Source organism: Melitaea cinxia, chromosome 13, assembly GCF_905220565.1.
Source record: "Melitaea cinxia chromosome 13, ilMelCinx1.1, whole genome shotgun sequence".
NCBI lineage: Eukaryota > Metazoa > Arthropoda > Insecta > Lepidoptera > Nymphalidae > Melitaea > Melitaea cinxia.
Window position 1 is genome coordinate 12,499,126 of NC_059406.1, and position 18,896 is coordinate 12,518,021.

At 35.1% G+C, this 18,896-nt stretch overlaps 2 protein-coding genes across 2 annotated transcripts; both read left to right on the forward strand.

Moving 5' to 3' along the window:
* Window positions 1–58: 58 nt before the first annotated feature.
* Window positions 59–6,901, forward strand: LOC123658811 (mortality factor 4-like protein 1). Its single transcript, XM_045594110.1, has 6 exons — window positions 59–160; window positions 239–356; window positions 1,391–1,503; window positions 3,000–3,080; window positions 4,285–4,375; window positions 6,255–6,901. Exons 1-6 carry the CDS (start codon window positions 133–135, stop codon window positions 6,826–6,828), a joined length of 1,005 nt encoding a protein of 334 aa, XP_045450066.1. The 5' UTR covers window positions 59–132; the 3' UTR covers window positions 6,829–6,901.
* Window positions 6,902–9,845: 2,944 nt separating this feature from the next.
* Window positions 9,846–16,183, forward strand: LOC123658915. Its single transcript, XM_045594206.1, has 4 exons — window positions 9,846–9,863; window positions 10,929–10,961; window positions 11,618–11,782; window positions 15,395–16,183. The coding sequence occupies exons 1-4, from the start codon at window positions 9,846–9,848 to the stop codon at window positions 15,482–15,484; spliced, it is 306 nt and encodes a 101-aa protein (XP_045450162.1). The 3' UTR covers window positions 15,485–16,183.
* The last annotated feature ends 2,713 nt before the right edge of the window (window positions 16,184–18,896 follow it).

Here is an 18,896-nt window from a genome sequence, read left to right on the forward strand (position 1 = left end):
ATTTAAAAAGTTGGTAACACTGTCTGTGCAGCAATTAAGCATATAGGTATATATCAAACTTTCAAAGATATTTTAAAATGTCATAAAAATGAAATAGTCTAAAAGTAAATAAACAAAACCTATAAAGTCGCAATGGCTCCAAAGCTAAAGTTCGCTGAAGGTAATTTATTTTTTGTTTTATTCTGTAGTAATTAATTTAAAATATTCCATAAACTATACCTGTGATGTTTATATTTAGGTGAAAAAGTGTTGTGCTTCCATGGTCCCCTCATTTACGAGGCAAAATGTCTGAAGAGTTCTGTAACTAAAGACAAGCATGTCAGGTATTTGATACATTACGCTGGTTGGAATAAAAAGTAAGTAAAATTAATCATGTATCTATATTTTAAGTGGAAAAATTTCAATCATATAATTAAGAATCCTATACAGTTACATTATTTAATATATCAGATATTTCGCCGAATTTCGATAAAGTTTATCTCGTACATAATTTACTGTTAGAATTTATAAGCAGCTTTAACTGAGGTAGGGCACAGCAGGAAATATCCTGCTCAAAATCTGGAGCAACCTGACTAGGGAAGTACCTCGACCTTACAGAAGATCACATCATCATCACACAATACTGCTTTTAAACAGTGTTGTGTTCCTGTAGTGAATAAGGTGATCTAGCTCTTAGAGATATTAGGTTAGTGTCGGCAATGCACTTGTAATGCTTCTGGTGTTGCAGGAGTCTATAAGCTACGGTATCCGTGTACGATCAGGTTAGCTGTATGCTTGTTTGCTGATCTAGTCTTATAAAAAAAAAACTTTTAGACTTTGATACAACTTGACTATCTAACTCCATTTTATTTATCAGAAATTTCTATTTGCATATTGTAGAAACATTTTACTTCAATAGGCTACAAATAGTTGGACATTGTTTTGCTTAAAAATTTTATAAGAATGAAGTATATTTAACAGGTTAATTAATAAGGTTTTTAGTAGTAATCAGTGTTCATGTTTAAGGTAAATAATGAAACTAATCTAATTACCTTTTCTTAAAAATAGTTACTTAATTTTACTAGAAAAATAATAGCTAGAAAGATAATAAATTGAAATTTGGTATATGAGTATGCCAACTTTGAGTTTACCTGTAAATATTAGATACACTTTATAGTTATAATTTTATTGTATGTAAAAGTCTTTAACAGCCGCTCTAGTAGTGGTGTGTGTGCTGTGTAGAGACCTAAAATCACAGTTTTGGGTTTGATTCTTGCTCGGGATGAATATTTGTATTTCTGCAAAAATTTGTTTCCAGTTTGGATATCTGTCCTTGTGGGTCTACTTACAAAAACACACCTCATTACACATAATAGGGAATATTACCGCCACCTATAAATTTGATTTACAGTTGGGATGAATGGGTACCCGAAAGCAGAGTGCTAAAATACAATGAAGCTAATGTCCAGCGACAGAAAGAGGTCCAGAGAGCTCACTCAGCACAGCCAGCTAAGACAAAAAAAAGTTAGTAAGAAGTAATCATTGATTTCATTGAGGTAAAGCACAGCAGGATATCATCATCATCATCATTCCAGCCTATCGCAGGACATTCACTGCTGGACATAGGCTTTCACAAGTTCGCGCTAAAAATGGCATGAACTCATACGAGTATGTGTTGCCCATAGTCACAATGCTGGGCAGGCGGGTTGGTGACCGCAGAGCTGGCTTTGTCGCACCGAAGACGCTGCTGCCCGTCTTTGTCCTGTGTGTTTCAAAGCCAGCGGTTAGATGGTTATCCCGTCGTCGGTCGGCTTCTTAAGTTCCAAGATGGTAGTGGAACCTTGTTATCCCTTAGTCGCCTCTTACGACACCCACGGGAAGAGAGGGGGTGGCTATATTCTTTAGTGCCGTAGCCACACAGCACTGATATATCCTGCTCTAAATCTGGAGGAACCAGACTTGGAAACTCCTACCTCGTCTTTACAGAAGGTAACATTTAAATAATATGACTTTTAAGCAGTGTTGTGTTCCTCTGGTAAGTAAGGTAACTGAGCTCCTAGATTGAAGGAGGATTGACAGGTTGGGGTTAGGGTTGGCAACGCGCTTGCTATGCTCGATGATCTGGTGTTTCTTGCCGTCAAGTGGATCGTAAAATTTTTTGCTGACCTAGTTGTATATAAAAAATAACCAAATCAAGTTGAGGTTGCTGATGGTATATGGTATTTATTTAAAAAAAAAAACAATTTTAGATAATTTCAGACAATTTGGTATGCCTTATTTATTTAAAAAAAAAAGTGGTATTCTAAAATATTATATTAAAAGTGTGTAACATTTAAATAATACTACTACTATATATTTAATGCCATGGGGTGTCGGCCGAATAGAATAGCATCACGCCCTTTCTTCCCGTGGGGGTCGTAAAAGGCGACCGAGGGATGAACCTGGCTCAAAATCATCAGGGTCCTGGAGAAGAAAAACTTCATTTGAAACCTGGAATTAGGTCGCTGTCAAGCATTCTTGGCATAGCTTTAAAATGCGAAAGACTTCTGCAGCCGAACTGGCTGGTGTTTTTTTTTATATCACTAGGTCGGCAAACAAGCGTACGGCTCACCTGATGGTAAGAGATTACCGTAGCTTATAGACGCCTGCAACACCAGAAGCATCGCAAGCGCGTTGCCGACCCTATCCCCAATCCCCCCAGGAGCTCTGGTCACCTTACTCACCAACAGGAACACAATACTGCTTGAAAACAGTATTATTTAGCTGTGATCTTCTGTAAGGTCGAGGTACTACCCCAGTCGGGCTGCTCCATATTTTGAGCAGGAAATTCCTGCAGTGCCCTACCTCAGTTAAGTGTCTGTCTGACACTGTCTAAATTGTCTGCAATAGACAGACTAATGCCAATGATGAAATTTTCTAAGTTATACAGATTTATTATTTTTGATTTACTTTAATGTATTCCTGTAATTATGATGTTTAAATAAAACAGATATTTAAAAGATTTTGTTCATCATTTACAGCACCAGCTAAAGGCCGTAAATCTGAAGCAGCCACCAGCTCTACTCCAGCCAGAGAAGAGTCTCGAGCCTCCACGCCTGCAGGTTAGTTTTTGTAAAATTTTACCCTTTAAATATAATTACATCATCTTTAAAATTTATTTTAATCGACTTCCAAAAAAGGAGGAGGTTCTCAATTCAACTGTATTTTTTTATTGTATGTAGTTACTTAAGAACTTTTGATTGGATGGACCGATTATGATGATTTTTTAATCAAAAGGTGGTGCATGTCATGTGGTCCCAATTAAATTTAATCGAGATCTGACAAGTTCTATCTAATAATAGTATTTACTTGACAATTTTTTCGCCGACCTACATATTATACCTCATAACTTTTTACTGGGTGTACCGATTTCGATGCTTTTTTTTTTATTCGGAAGCTGATGCTCGTCTTGTGGTTTTATTTCAATTTGATAGAGATCTTACGATTTTTTTGACTAATCTTTGGCAACGCGTATTCACTATACTATTTTTCTTCTACCTACGTTGCATTACTCCTCTGTGTGATTGAAGTCGGTTTTTTTTTTGTTTGCGAGAAAACACAACTCTTAAGTGTCAATTTTTTGTTAGTTTGTTGATAAACTCTAAAATAATCTTTCAGTAGCATCATAGTATAATTGGATTTAAATTAACGACATATTTAGGAGCAGGGCATATATGCAATCTAACAGGTATCAATAAAATTGTAAATGTCAGCCGTATGTTTCTTGTAAAAACAAATTAATTTAAATTTTCTTATTAAATGCAATTTGTACTTATATGTTACACTTGTGTGCTGTGTGGCTACGGCACTAAAGAATATAGCCACCCCCTCTCTTCCCGTGGGTGTCGTAAGAGGCGACTGAGGGATAACAAGGTTCCACGACCATCTTGGAACTTAAGAAGCCGACCGATGGCGGGATAACCATCCAACTGCTGGCTTTGAAATACACAGGCCGAAGACGGGCAGCAGCGTCTTCGGTGCGACAAAGCCAATACTGCGGTCACCAACCCGCCTGCCCAGCGTGGTGACTATGGGCAAAACACATGAGTTCACGTTATTTTTGACGTAAACTTGTGGAGGCCTATGTCCAGCAGTGGACTGTATAGGCTGTAATAATGATGATGTTACACTTAATTTGTAATTCATATTTATTGATTTTATTTAAACTTTACTGAAATTAGAAAAAATGAATAAAAAGTTTGAGAATATTATGTATGTTTCTATATTAAAAAAACAATAATAATAAGTAGACAAATTGTATTTCAGGTAAAGACACAGATACAACACCCGCTCCAGCTAAAGCTACGAAGACTCAAAGTAAAGACACTCCTGCCGACTCAGGATCTGATCAGCCTAAGTAAGATATATTTACAATTATATTATTATTGAGGAATATATTTATTTGATTATACTTATCCTAAAATTATTATAAATTTTATTACAAAAATTGTTCTACACATGCTAGCTATCCGCCCTTGTGGACTACACTATTTGGACTATTTTGTTTTCTCCAGTTAAAATATAGTCTGTGTTACTCGGTGATAACATAGCATCTTATTGGTGAAAGAATTTAAAAGTTGGTTTTGAATTTATCTAACAAACAGGCAATCAAATCTTTTCCGTTTATACTAAATACTAGTTGTGCCCGCGACTTCGCGCGCGTGGAAATCAGTGTGGCACAAAGTTTTCCTGGCAAACTTCTAGTGAAACTTTTATCATAATCGGCCTAGCCGTTCCGTAAACCTTACTCTTGAAGCCCTTTCTCCATTGGTGAAACCACATGAAAATCTGTTCAGAAAATTTTGAGGGAATCGATCACATACACTTTTGGGGACTTTGTTTTATAATACATTAACTATTGCCCGCAACTACGTCCGCGTTAAGCGCGCGTCGCGTCGAACAAAATGGTTCGTTGAATAATAGTATTGTAGTGTAAATATGTTTAAAATATAACATGAAATTTAGTTTTTAATATGGTTCTACGTAAATATATGCCACGGAATAGCGTAACGCACGCTCTCCCGTGACTCCGTGACGTCAGGGGTAAATAAATAGTATTCTAGTACTGTAAAGGTTAGATAGTGTAAAAAATATTTTTTTTTGTACTACTTATAAGTGATCAATATAAATGTTTCCTGAACACATAGGGTTGCAAACGCGGTTGTTTTCCTTTAAACCGACCTATATACTGTATATGTTTCATAAAAACTATCGACCCCAATTAAACCCCTTTAGCGGTGGAATATCGCAGTCTGTTCTTACCGCGGACGTCTATTAACTATATATAATCTACCTCACTGCCAAATTTCATCTTTGTCCATCCTGAATGGTTGGATCATCCAGCGGTTTTTGAGTTCTCGTGATGAGTGAGTCAGTGACCTTTCTCTTTTATATATATTATAGATTACGATGCATTATTTGGACACCTTCTTGCTATCTATAGAGCATACATTTTAAATTTCAAGTACCTTACTTCAAAAACATAGGAGTTTCATACAAACTTCCAACCCCCGTTTTACCTCCCTTAGGGGTCGAGTTTCGTAAAATTTGTTCTTAGCGGATGTCTTTGCCCTATAAGGAACCTATCTGCCAAATTTCAAGTTTGTAGCTGTTATGGTTTCGGAGATTTCGTGATGAGTGAGAGATTCGTCTTTAGTAAATAGAGTGTACTGTGTGGCTACGGTACTAAAGAATATAGCCACCCCCTCTCTTCCCGTGGGTGTCGTAAGAGGCGACTAAGGGATAACACAGTTCCGCTACAACCTTGGAACTTAAAAAGCCGACCGGTGGCGGGATAACCATCCAACTGCTGGCTTTGAAATACACAGGCCGAAGACGGGCAGCAGCGTCTTCGGTGCGACAAAGCCAGTACTGCGGTCACCAACCCGCCTGCCCAGCGTGGTGATTATGGGCAAAACACATGAGTTCACGTTATTTTTGGCGTAAACTTGTGGAGGCCTATGTCCAGCAGTGGACTGTATAGGCTGTAATGAATGAAAAAAAAAATAGAGTGATTTCAGAGGAAGGGGTATATGTGTAATACATGCATAATAATGTAGAGGTACACTGATAGTTTTTTCACCCGTGCGATGCCGGGGCGGGTCGCTAGTATTAAATATTCATAGAGTTAAAAAAATAAGAGAGGTCAATCTGTATATAAATTTAAAAAATGGATGTATAATACATTTTTTTACTTACTACTTTTTTAATAAACCATTGTTGTATTTAACTTCTAGGAAGAAAAGAGGTCGCCTTGACTTGTCGATCGAGTCAGAAGAACAATACCTAGCAAAAGTTGAAGTAAAAATTAAAATACCAGAAGAGTTAAAAGTTTGGCTCGTTGACGACTGGGACGTCATTACCAGACAACAAAAATTAGCAATATTACCTGCTAAATTGACAGTCTCACAAATCGTGGATAATTATTTAGCATCTAAAAAGTCGAGTAAACTACACAATCAGGCCAAGGAATCAGTTTTAGTCGATATAACTGAAGGAATAAAGGAATACTTCAATGCTACGCTGGGATCTCAACTGTTGTACAAATTCGAAAGGCCACAGTACAGCGAGATATTGCAGGAATATCCAGACACACCCATGTCTCAAATATATGGATCTATACATTTACTAAGACTGTTCGCTAAGTTGGGTCCAATGTTAGCTTATACGGCATTGGATGAAAAATCCCTACAGCATGTATTGACTCATATACAAGATTTTTTGAAATACATGGTTACGAATAGATCGACATTGTTCAACTTGCAAGACTATGGGAACGCTACTCCTGAATATCACAGGAAAGTTCAATAATGTTTTAGTTTTAAGTTTGTTAGTGATCAATAAAGTTTTAACCTTGAGTAGGTAATAAACATTTTTGGTCTAACTCTGAGTGGTTTTCTTGTCCTTGATAAAATATTAATATATCGTTTGGTAATATTTGTGTGTATATGTATGTGGGTAGGTATATATTTATTTTATCTATTGAATTTAAACATTTTTTTTTAAAGTTAATTAAGTAATGTTGATTTTGTGAATATTCTATATTTTCTAAACTATATTTTCTTAAATATACTTAATCCTTAAAAATCTAATAGATCTAGATATTTTTTGGATAGATGAAAAACGATCATAATTATTAATTGGAGACACGTTTAGCAACATTTCAATTAAGTTGCATAAAACATGAAATAAGATAAAAATGGCGGGGTCGGTGCAATAGTACGCGACACGTTAACCGATTTTTACGTCTGTGAGTCATGCGCATGCGCAAGGAAAAACTTGTAAACCTTTATAATGGTCGAGAGTTCGTGACCGACTTTATTTTTATTTTATAACGATGTGTTATTGTCGTATTATTACTACTGTAAGTTCTTGAAACTAATTCTATTCTAAATCTAAAGTTTTTTTTTTAAAGTAATAATTGGTTTTAAAATGTTTAGTGAAATTAATTTGAATAAAATACAACAATATTGAAAAATTAATTAATTTTATTTTGTCTTTATATGTTTTTATATTTAAGTATCAGTAACATTCTCATCTATATTTTTTATAATTAATATTTGACTCTATAATTTAGACCCAAATTAAAGAAGACCGAAGTGTGGTTAGTTGGGCAATATTCTTGAAAACTATAATTTGTTAATCTTAATTCTTATATTGGCTTTTAGGTAAAATTATTTTTATCCAGACCAAAACTTAATTTCTTATATTCTGACGCAGGAATTTTGTTTATGTGACGAATGAATCTGAAATCTGAAGAAGAAATTGGCCTTCATTATAATAGATATTTACGGAATATTTTTATACTCCGTTTTTTAAGTATGTGTCGTTTAATATTTAGTTAATGGAATTATTAAATATTATAAAAAAATAAGTTTATTGTAGGATAATTAGCTGCTTCATTCTTCTGAATGTAATAGCCTAGATAGTAATCAATATTCAATTAAAAAAATTGACGCTTGTATAAAAAACCGAAAGAAAAAGCACTGCTGCGATCCATTATTCTCTCTTCATTGTTCTCCAGAAATTTTAGTTTGTAATAGATCAAAAAAAAGTACGCGACACTATATATTCATTTCTGGTAAGTAAGCAAAAATGTAACGTTTTGCGAAAAAATAAAACTTTGAAAGTGATTAATGACCATTAATAATAAGCATGACGTATCTTTTAAAGAAAAACGACTTCATCAAGCCCATTATACTAAGACTAGCTGACTCGGCAAACGTTGTCTTGCCGCTAAACGCTATTTAAAAATAGAGGTTGGTGGTAGAAGGGTGAAAATTTAGGGTTGTATGTATTTTTCAACGCCAAATCATAATAAAATAAAATATAAATAATTTATGTAAAAAAAAAATTAAGGGTGGACTACCCTCAAAATTTAGGGGAGGTGAAAAATAGATGTTCGATTCTCAGACCTACTCAATATGCACAAAATTTCATGATAATCGGTCAAGCCGTTTCGGAGGAGTTTAAATACAAACACCGCGACACGAGAATTTTGTATATTAGATAAACTTTGCCTTAAACTTACTACTAACTTGTCTTTGCGTTTGGTGATTGGACGTATAGTTTAAATATACGGGAAGATTAATTTTAAATTTATATATGGCCAAGGAATAAGAAAATTATGCGGTCCGGATGAAAAAATTTTCTTGCCTCGAAGTGGGTGTAGGCCAGCAAGAATAAAATAATCATGTTCTCAAAATATGAATTACTGTATGCACGTCATATTTTTGTCTGTGTAAATCTCAATCTCGTTAGAGCAACGCGATAAAAATAGTCTGTATTAGCTCGGATCGCCAATACCTCATAGTTCTGTATCTCCATGTCAACTTTCATCGCAAATGGGTCAGGGATTATAATGTGAAATGGTAAAAACCATCCATTTATACAACTATCTTCACATTTTTTTGTGTTTGTGGTAGTTTTAAAGTAACGAAAAAATTACACTCGGTATTATTAGATTACGATGCTATAAAAATGAATGGTTCAAGTAGATTAAACAAATTCATTTTAACAAAGCCTTGATAAGTCAAGGAAAAGCAAACCAATATTATTTTTACTAAAGTAATTTATTTATAAATAATAGATTTTGTTAGTTCAGATGTTAACCCAAATATGCTAATCACATGATAGGTGTAGTTCCACAGCATTAACAAAAGATGACACTAGGTTATGAAAATGTTGATATTATTTCGCACGCTATATATCGATTTCGAATCGAATCGATATGTATATGAAAAGTAATTTTAAAAGAAATTAACCGAATTAAAATTTGAAGATAACTAGCTGTGCCCGCGACTTCGTCCGCGTGGAATTTAACAAAAAAGTTTTTGTTCAGTTCCCAGAGATATAAAATTAATAATTTTGTAAATAAAAGTAGACTTAGTTAGGAGGCGTTCATAAAATACTTGAGATGTTTAAGGGGGGAGGGGGTCGAGTCAAATCTCATCTAATCTTAGGTCGGAGAGAGGGCAAATATCACGCAATTTTTTTCTGATTGAAACAAAAAAATTATACTATTTTGGTCCATTTAATCCAGATTGTACATGCTTAAGATTTAATCTTAAGCGTAATCGTAATACGATTAAGATCATTTACTCATTCGTTCGAAAGAAAATAATTTCAATAACAATCCAACGCGTTTACGTAAGAAACCCACATTTTGAAAAATCTCACGTGAGATTGGGGGTTGGGGGAGGGGGTTGAATAAAATCTCACGACATCTCACCAGGGGGGGAGGGAGGGACAGAAAATTTAAAAAAAACACCTCACGTAATTTATGGACGCCCCCTTGTATATTATTAAAGTCATCGACGCCTTTCAAAATGCGACGATGTTCTAAGGTATCGCTCATGTTGCATTCCGCTACTTTTCTCCGTCACCAGGGTGTCTATGCTTGACAACGGCGTGTAGTGAACAGATTAATGGTGACGCGCTAGGGATGCGCCAGATTTGAGATATCAGATTTATTATGGCGATTTGATTGATTTTAGTTGATTTGATTTTTTTATTCATTTGTTATTTATGTGTTAGCTGATGAAAGTTTTGTTTTTTACCTTTTGTTTTATTCAAATATCAAATTATTCATAGAAATTATAACACGTTTGAGTAATGAGTTGAATTTTGAATAGTTAAAAAAACATCTATACCTCTTGCGTCACATTCCTAGCGGTCAACTATAGACGACTTCGGCGTTCTGGACATATCATTTACGTGGAATAAGAATGCACGTTTTCATTACAATGTTTCTCAGTACGTGTAGCTCTAAAAGACTTGTTTTGAATACTCAAATGTTGCTGGGATATTCTATTTTGAGAAATGTTGAATTAAAATACTAAATACATAGGTATATTTTATATAAAAATTTTATTTAATGTTTTTGTGGTCCGGGTTTTTTGTCGCCTATATAGACGTCGTTGGCGCACAGTGCTCGCAAGCACTTGTCAAGTTTAGGTGACTTTGACGTTCAAAAGGAACGATCGCTATTAGGTGTACATGAGAACAGCCGAGAACGACGGTTTAACGTGCTCTACCAGACTCGGTGGGGATGCCCACACGGAATGCACAAACTCCTAGACCACGGTGTTGGCAACAACATAAAAATTTAAATTAATACTGGCAATACCTCGAGGTGTCAATTCCTTTTTTTACTTCCCTTTTTCGATGTAACGTGTAACCGTGTGTTTGATTTTTGTACCAATTTGCTTATAATCTCTAAACAATTAAAAATTCAGTGATTAGTGTGTTTACTTTCTTCCTGCCTATCAATAAAAAAAATTCAGTCCACTCAATTAACTCTCCCATTACGCTTTTTATGGTCACACCATAAAAAATTGGTCCTTCGAGCCGGATTTGAACCAGCGACCTATGGATGTACAGTCCACAGCGGCTTGCCAGTCACGCCGTAGCTGCAAATCCTGCTTCTGCAACATGCATCTATTGTAAGTGTGCACACAAGCTTTTTCAATGTCCCTCTTTTAAAATGGCAGCACCAAGCAAGCGCATGGAGTTCGCTATTGCTAATAAATTATGTAAGACATGTCTGTCTCCACATAAATACAAATGCAAATTCCATTTTAGATGTGCGGAATGCAAACAGGAGCACAATACTCTGCTGCATCAAAATAGCTTTAACAACTCTAAACAAGCATCCCTAACGCCCTCTGTCACTCTCTTGTCAAATGCTTCGCATGGTCATGTTTTATTGCCTACTGCACGCATTAAGCTAATATCTCAGTCGGGTACAATAATTTATACTAGGGCACTGCTTGACAGCGGGTCACAAGCTTCTTTTGTCACACAAAAGGTTGTTGATTTACTAGGCATGAATACAAACACTAGTAACACAACTATAGTAGGTATTACAAATGCGGAACAAACAGTTGACCGAAGCATACGACTTGATGTGCATTCTATTGTCTACCCCTTCAAGGTCAATGTCAACTGTCATGTTGTAAAAAATATTACAACCAAATTGCCACAAGAACCGATAGACATCTCAAAACTAACATTCCCTGTAAACTGCAAATTGGCTGATGAAAGCTTTAATAAACCTGATGATGTGAATCTTTTACTAGGAGCAGATGTATTCTTCCAGGTCCTGCTACCACAGCCTGAAGGGAAAGCTTGTCCCACTGGCCAGCGTCCTGCAACAGTGGATACTCTGCACTCCAATGTACCAATCGTAGTTCACACATCCTTCGGATATATTGTTGCTGGTCGCAGTAGCAGTGCAGCAATTAACAATAAAAAAGCTAACAAGGTTGTATCCTTATTTTGTCACGAATGTAATGATAGTTTGAGTGATTGTTTGAGTTCTTTTTGGACAACTGAACAGGTGCCTGAAATATTTCATGAAAAATTACCAGAGCATGAATTTTGTGAAAAACTTTTTAATGAAACTACTAAACTAGAGAATAATAAATTTCAAGTTACCATGCCTATTAAAGTTCCATTACAACAAGTTAACTTTGAGCTAGGGGAATCATTTCATTTGGCCTACACAAGATTTCTTAACTTAGAAAAAAGACTACATATGGATCCAACTCTTTTCTATCAGTATAAAAATTTTATTGATCAATATGTAGAACTAAATCATGGTGAATACTGCGATATAAATAGCTATGATATGTCTAAAGACCCAGTTTATTTTCTACCACACCATGCAGTAATTAAACAAAATGCTGTCACCACCAAACTTAGAGCTGTCTTTGATGGATCGATGCAAACTAATAAAAAAATATCTTTGAATGATATTTTACTCAACGGTCCAGTGGTGCAAAAGGATCTTTTTGATATACTTATTGCATTAAGACTAGAAAGTTATTTCTTTATCTGCGATATAAAAAAGATGTTTAGGTGTATTGATTTGGATCCATCTTATAGGCCACTACAAAACACTTTATGGCGCGAATCTCCCGAACAAGATATTAGATGTATACAACTTAAGACTGTCACTTATGGGCTAAAATCATCATCATACCTAGCCACTCGTTGTTTGATAGAGCTCGCTGCCAGGTATAAAGATCAGTTTCCACTAGCATCTTCAATTTTAGAAAACAATACATATGTAGATGACATATTGGCAAACAGCTGTTCAGAAGAACAACTGCTCCGTATGCAAACTGAATTAATTCAATTACTTTCCCTAGGAGGGTTCGAACTCCACAAGTGGGCATCCAACTGCAATTCAGTCCTTAAAAATGTTAATAAAACTTGTCAAAATTTAAATGAGCTAGACCTGCAAAAGCATGAAATTTATGTAAAAACATTAGGTATTACATTTGATATTGAAAAAGATGTTTTCAAAAGTACATGCCCCGATTCATATGTTAGTCGAAATGACTCGAAACGTGATATACTTAATTACATAAGTAAGTTCTATGACCCATTAGGACTTATTGGGCCAATATTTGTACATGCAAAAGTAATTATGCAAAAGTTGTGGGCTACTAATACTGGTTGGGACTCTACTCCCCCAGATGACATACGACATACTTGGGTCAATTTTACTAAGAGCTTGACACAGATGGAGCCACTTAGCATTACTCGTTGTGTTAAATTATCCAATTCCACCACCACACAGCTGATAGGTTTCGCTGATGCCTCCTCCGTGGCTTACGGGTGCTGCTTATACTTAAGATCTATTGACGCTCAAGATAATGTACTCGTACAGCTACTATGTTCAAAGTCAAGGATTAATCCACTCCGAAAAAAGCTAACAATACCTAGGCTAGAGTTGAACGCAGCGCTATTACTTGCTAAGCTATGTAAAAAAGTACTCAATACTCTTAGTAACAAAATAAATATTAATAAAACTTACCTCTTCTCTGACTCTCAGATAGCTTTGGCGTGGCTGAGAAACGATGACGCAAAATTACAAACCTATGTTGCAAATAGAGTCAGAGCAATAAGGGAGCTCTCAGAGAACTGCCATTGGCAATATGTAAATACTGAGGACAATCCTTCTGATTGCCTTTGCAGAGGTCTTCAGCCCCATGAGCTTAAGGAACACAATTTGTGGTGGCATGGCCCACCCTTCTTACAAAACAAAAGTCATACCTTTCAATCATCAGCTGTGTTAGCAGTGCCAACACAATTGTCTGACTTAAAGACCGATAATACCATTTTGTGTGCCGCCGCTACCACAACTGATTCCAGTATATTTGAAAGATTAAAAAAGTTTTCTAGTATAAACAAAATGACTCGTGTGCTTGCATATGTAATAAGATTTTGCAAAAATATCAAACCGCAAGCCAATAAGCAACAAGGCTTCTTAAAGGCCTTTGAACTTAATAGATCACTGATGATGATAGTTAAACATGAACAAGAGCAATATTTTTCAACTGAAATTAAATCTCTTAAGAGCCATTTCACAAAAATCGGTAACAATCCGCGAAATTGTAATATTTTGACGTCGTTAATCTCAGTGTTGGATGCAATAATGTAATTTATATTCTTGAAATATAATAGAGCAACCTTTGTTGTAGTCCATAGTCGGATCAGAATTTTGATTTATGTTATGTGTATAAAATTATTAACCTTTTCATCAGCCTCCTCCCTGGGTAAACGCTCGCAATGTATACTTTGAAGTCCTACTTTTCAATAACCTCTACGTTAAAACCATTTTAAAAAAATACGTAATATGTGGAATATAATTTTGTTGCGCACTATCGCAGATTTTTATTCAATTTGTATCTCTATTAAACGATAAAAAAAATTTAAAGTTACGAATATTTTCCAAATAAGTACAATTTTAAAAGCGATATTTTTCTTAGAAAACTAAGAAATTTTAACGAACTATCTTCATCAAAGTAAACTTACATCATTAAGGAATACAAAAAAAAAAAAATAATTAAAAGATGTAATTATTTTTAATACATTTTATATTAAATAATAAAAAGATAGTATATATTGCCACGCATCAAGCCCGGTAAATCAGTCGAGCTCTAGCGCTCTTAGAGGTAAGGTCCACGCCAAATTCTGCGCAGCCGTCTCTTTCGCTGACACGCGCCAAGCGCCTGTTGTTATAGTGGATAAAACGCATTTGATACTTTCATAATAAAATATAAATAAAATAAACATATTACGAAAATGACTGTAAAATAATATAATGATAATTTCTGTAAAAAAATGTATAATTTAATTTTCTTTTCTCACACTATCAATACAAATAGGCATTTTAATCTGTTTGTCTTGTTATTTGTTAATTAATATGTTTGTCGGTGTCGATGTCATTAAATGCTTTTTTATTCATATCGTAAATATTAGATTCATTCGTAAACTGAAAAAACTAAATCAATTTAAAAAAATTGTTTCATAAAATTGATTTTTTAAATTTTATTTTAAATTTATTGACTGTTGTTATATAACATACTTGAAATTTTTAACAAATTAATTATGTAAAAAACATTTTATACCATAGTTATAATTTTTATTATACATCAGAAAATGATCAAGATAGTCTTTTGGTTGTCACACTATACTTACTAGCACAAAGATCGCGCGGCTCGTACGACTCGCGCGATGCGACCAAATTTACCTAAACTTGCAGAGCGTAAAATTGTGAAATGGCTCTTAAGTCTCAAAAAGAGCTAACAGGTAATTTAAAGGCATTGACTCCTTTTCTAGATGCGAATGGTTTGATGCGAGTAGGTGGTCGTTTACAAAACGCATCAATCCCCTACACAAGCCAACATCCAGCAATATTACCTAAAGGCTCAGAAATCACTGCTTTGATAATTAGAGATGAACATATAAAGTTAATGCATGCAGGGCAAAAGCTATTACTTTCTTCCCTCAGACAAAGATTTTGGATCATAGATGGATTGCGTACAATAAAAAAGATAATCTATAAATGTGTAACCTGTTTCAGATTGAAGGCTGTCGCTACAACTCAACTAATGGGTTCCTTGCCTACGCATCGAGTCCATGCATGCCGCCCGTTTCAGAAGGTTGGTGTTGACTTCGCTGGGCCGGTCTCAGTAAAAAACAGTCGTATTAGGAAACCATTAATAGGAAAAGGTTACATTGTTTTATTTGTATGTTTTGTAACGAAAGCAATTCATCTAGAGCTCGCTTCCGATCTAACAACTGATACATTCCTTGCTTGTTTCAAGCGCTTTATCGCGAGACGAAACCTGCCCAGTGATGTACACTGCGATAATGGGTCTACCTTTAAGGGGGCAAGGAACCAATTGGATGAATTGTACCGATTGCAAAATTCTCAGAGTCATCAATATCAAGTGCAATCTTTCGCATCGGCGCGAGGTATTAATTTTCACTTTATACCAAGTTACAGCCCAATATTTGGAGGACTTTGGGAAAGTGGTGTTAAAAGTACCAAACACCATCTTAAGCGAATAGTCGGTAAGGCATTACTAATCTACGAACAGCTAAATACTGTTTTAACCGAAATAGAAGGCATCCTCAATTCAAGGCCACTGACTGCCGTTTCTGCGGATCCTAATGATTTTTCGTATCTTTCCCCAGGACATTTTCTAACAGGTGCTCCTCTTAATACATACCCAGAACATGACTTCAAAGATAGACCAATAAACTTGTTAAAATTCTGGTCATTAACCGTTCAAATGAAGCAAAACTTTTGGAGGTACTGGAGTAAGCACTATCTGTCTCTGTTGCAAAGCAGGCCAAAATGGCGCGACATTAAGTCAAACATAAATGTAGGTAGCTTAGTACTACTGCGTGATGACAACACGTCACCTCTCCACTGGTCCATGGCTAGAGTAACAGGTACTTTTCCTGGAAAAGATGGTTGTGTCAGAACTGTTGAACTTAAAACTCCCAATGGTCACGTTCATAATAGGTCAATAACAAAAATTTGCCTATTACCTATAGATGTTTAAATTATAGATGTCCAATTGTTTTTTTGGTATTTTATTTTATAAGTATATAGCATTAACAGTGTAAACTATAGTATTAGCTAAAATATTATAATAATCTAATACCTATCTAATGTAGTGATAAATGTAAAAAGGATCTTGTGTTACTCCAAAGTGTAATTTTGTATTTTTTATATCATCGTTATCAAAATGTTATTATTTCATCATATTACTGTGTAACCAAAAGTTATAATTATTGTAAAAAATTACTTATATTATACTGTGTAAGTAAAAACTATAAACTAAAGTTGTAAGAATTTGTTATATTGATGTGTAAGCAGTTAAAATGATATAAGAACAAATTATTGTACTATTAATTATCAAAGTAGATGTACATACCTGTGTAAGCAAACATACAATGATAATTATTGCCTACTTACCTGGAATGTATTTAAATGTAACTTAAAATTGTATACTTACTGTAACTTATATCTAGAAACCTAATAGAGTATAGATTCAAATCTATGTACATGTTTATTCGATGTGTACACATGCATTGATTTATAATGTAACGTTAATCATGTCGTTTGCAGACAGTTAACATGTTGTTTGTAACTAGTTAATTTTTCCTTTTTGATTGAAATTTGTTTCTCGAGGCCGCAGCTTATGTTGGCAACAACATAAAAATTTAAATTAATACTGGCAATACCTCGAGGTGTCAATTCCTTTTTTTACTTCCCTTTTTCGATGTAACGTGTAACCGTGTGTTTGATTTTTGTACGAATTTGCTTATAATCTCTAAACAATTAAAAATTCAGTGATTAGTGTGTTTACTTTCTTCCTGCCTATCAATAAAAAAAATTCAGTCCACTCAATTAACTCTCCCATTACGCTTTTTATGGTCACACCACACGGTAAACATCTGAATGGCCCATAAAAATGTTTGTCATGTGCGGGGATCGAACCCGCAACCGAAGCAGTCACAAATCAGTGCTGTGACCGCTGCGCCAACGCGTCTTCTTATATAATCAATCAAAAAATAAATAATCAAATTCATGCCAGGTTTTAAATATAACAAGATGATTATGGACAGAAAATAAAATTTTAATTATGTATACAAACAACTACGAAGCTATGCATGATAAATATTTATTCACTGATTTATTCGATTATATTTTTATAGCTATAGTGTTTTTAAAAATATTAGTCGCCTTTTTTAAATTTATTAATTAATTTTATGACCGGCAGACCTTATCTAATATACGCTAAAACGTAGTAAAATTAAATTATGTATTAAGCAATTTAATGCAAATCAGATCGGAAAATAATTTTAATTGTGGCTATAATTAATTATTAAATTTCCATAAAAGAATCAATTACGTACGTTTTAATACAGAACCTTAAATGCCTTTACCTAATAGATGGCACGTAGTAGTAGTCGTATATTGAGTCTTTCTATGTTTATCTTCTAAACTTGTAATGAATTCACTTCAATCTGAATCACGGCTATCTAGCACGTACTAGAAAACTATAATAAATACCTCCACCCTTCTAAGTTGTATTATTCAGGCATACAATTTTCAACCATTGAAAATCCTAGCAGAGAGCTTTGTCAAACGCAACATTGTAACAACTGTTCCTAATGTACTGTATTTAGAGAAACAAGGTTGGCTGCCATCTGTTGGTGATACAACTATACGGTTAGCTATGTCTACTTTTAAAGAAGTGGAGGTATTCTTGTGATTTTATACTCCATACAAAAACTCTTCAACTTTTCAGTAAAGTTCGAAATTTCAGATACAATTTGACTTATTAGTTTTGCAGAGTTATAATGACTTATTTTTTAAAAGTCTTTTGCAGAGTTATGCAGACTTTTTATGATTTTTTTTCAAACGAGTCTTTCCACGAGGGTTTCCACTGAATTAGGGCACACCAGGAAATTTCCTGCTCAAATATGAGCCCGACTGCGGCAGTACCTAGACCTTATAGAAGATCATAGCAAAATAATACTGTTTTTAAGCAGTGTCGTGTAAGTGTTGGTGAGTAAGGTGACCAGAGCTCCTGGGGGAATTGGGCATAGGGTCGGCAACGCGCTTGCGATACTTCTGGTGTTGCAGACGCCTATAAGTTACGGTAATCGCTCACCACGCCACGCCGACGCCAGGTACTGTGACGCCAGGTTGGCGCAACGGTCACAGCCATGGATTGTACCTGTTGCGCTGGCGGTTGCGGGTTCGATCCCCGCACATGACAAACATTTGTATTTGGTTTGTGCAGTCCTTGTGGGTCTACCCACAGTGCCTCGGAGAGCACGTTAAGCCGTCGGTCCCGGTTGTTATCATGTACGCCTGATAGCGATCGTTACTCATAGTAGGGAATATATCCGCCAACCCGCATTTGAGCAGCGTGGTGGATTAAGCTCTGATCCTTCTCCTACATGGGAAAGAGGCCTATGCCCAGTAGTGGGATATTACAGGCTGAAGCGTAATCGCTTACCATCAGGTGAGCCGCTCGCTTGTTTGCCGACCTAGTTAA

What these genes read in the sequence shown, in the direction of transcription:
- LOC123658915 (XM_045594206.1), top strand. An exon ending in TTCTGCAACATGCATCTATT is followed by an intron (nt 10,962 to 11,617) that starts GTAAGTGTGCAC and finishes GTATTCTTCCAG; the next exon opens with GTCCTGCTACCACAGCCTGA. An exon ending in ACAATAAAAAAGCTAACAAG is followed by an intron (nt 11,783 to 15,394) that starts GTTGTATCCTTA and finishes AACCTGTTTCAG; the next exon opens with ATTGAAGGCTGTCGCTACAA.
- LOC123658811 (XM_045594110.1), top strand. Translation starts at nt 133, where the DNA reads ATGGCTCCAAAGCTAAAGTTCGCTGAAG. An exon ending in AAAGCTAAAGTTCGCTGAAG is followed by an intron (nt 161 to 238) that starts GTAATTTATTTT and finishes GTTTATATTTAG; the next exon opens with GTGAAAAAGTGTTGTGCTTC. An exon ending in GCCAGCTAAGACAAAAAAAA is followed by an intron (nt 1,504 to 2,999) that starts GTTAGTAAGAAG and finishes CATCATTTACAG; the next exon opens with CACCAGCTAAAGGCCGTAAA.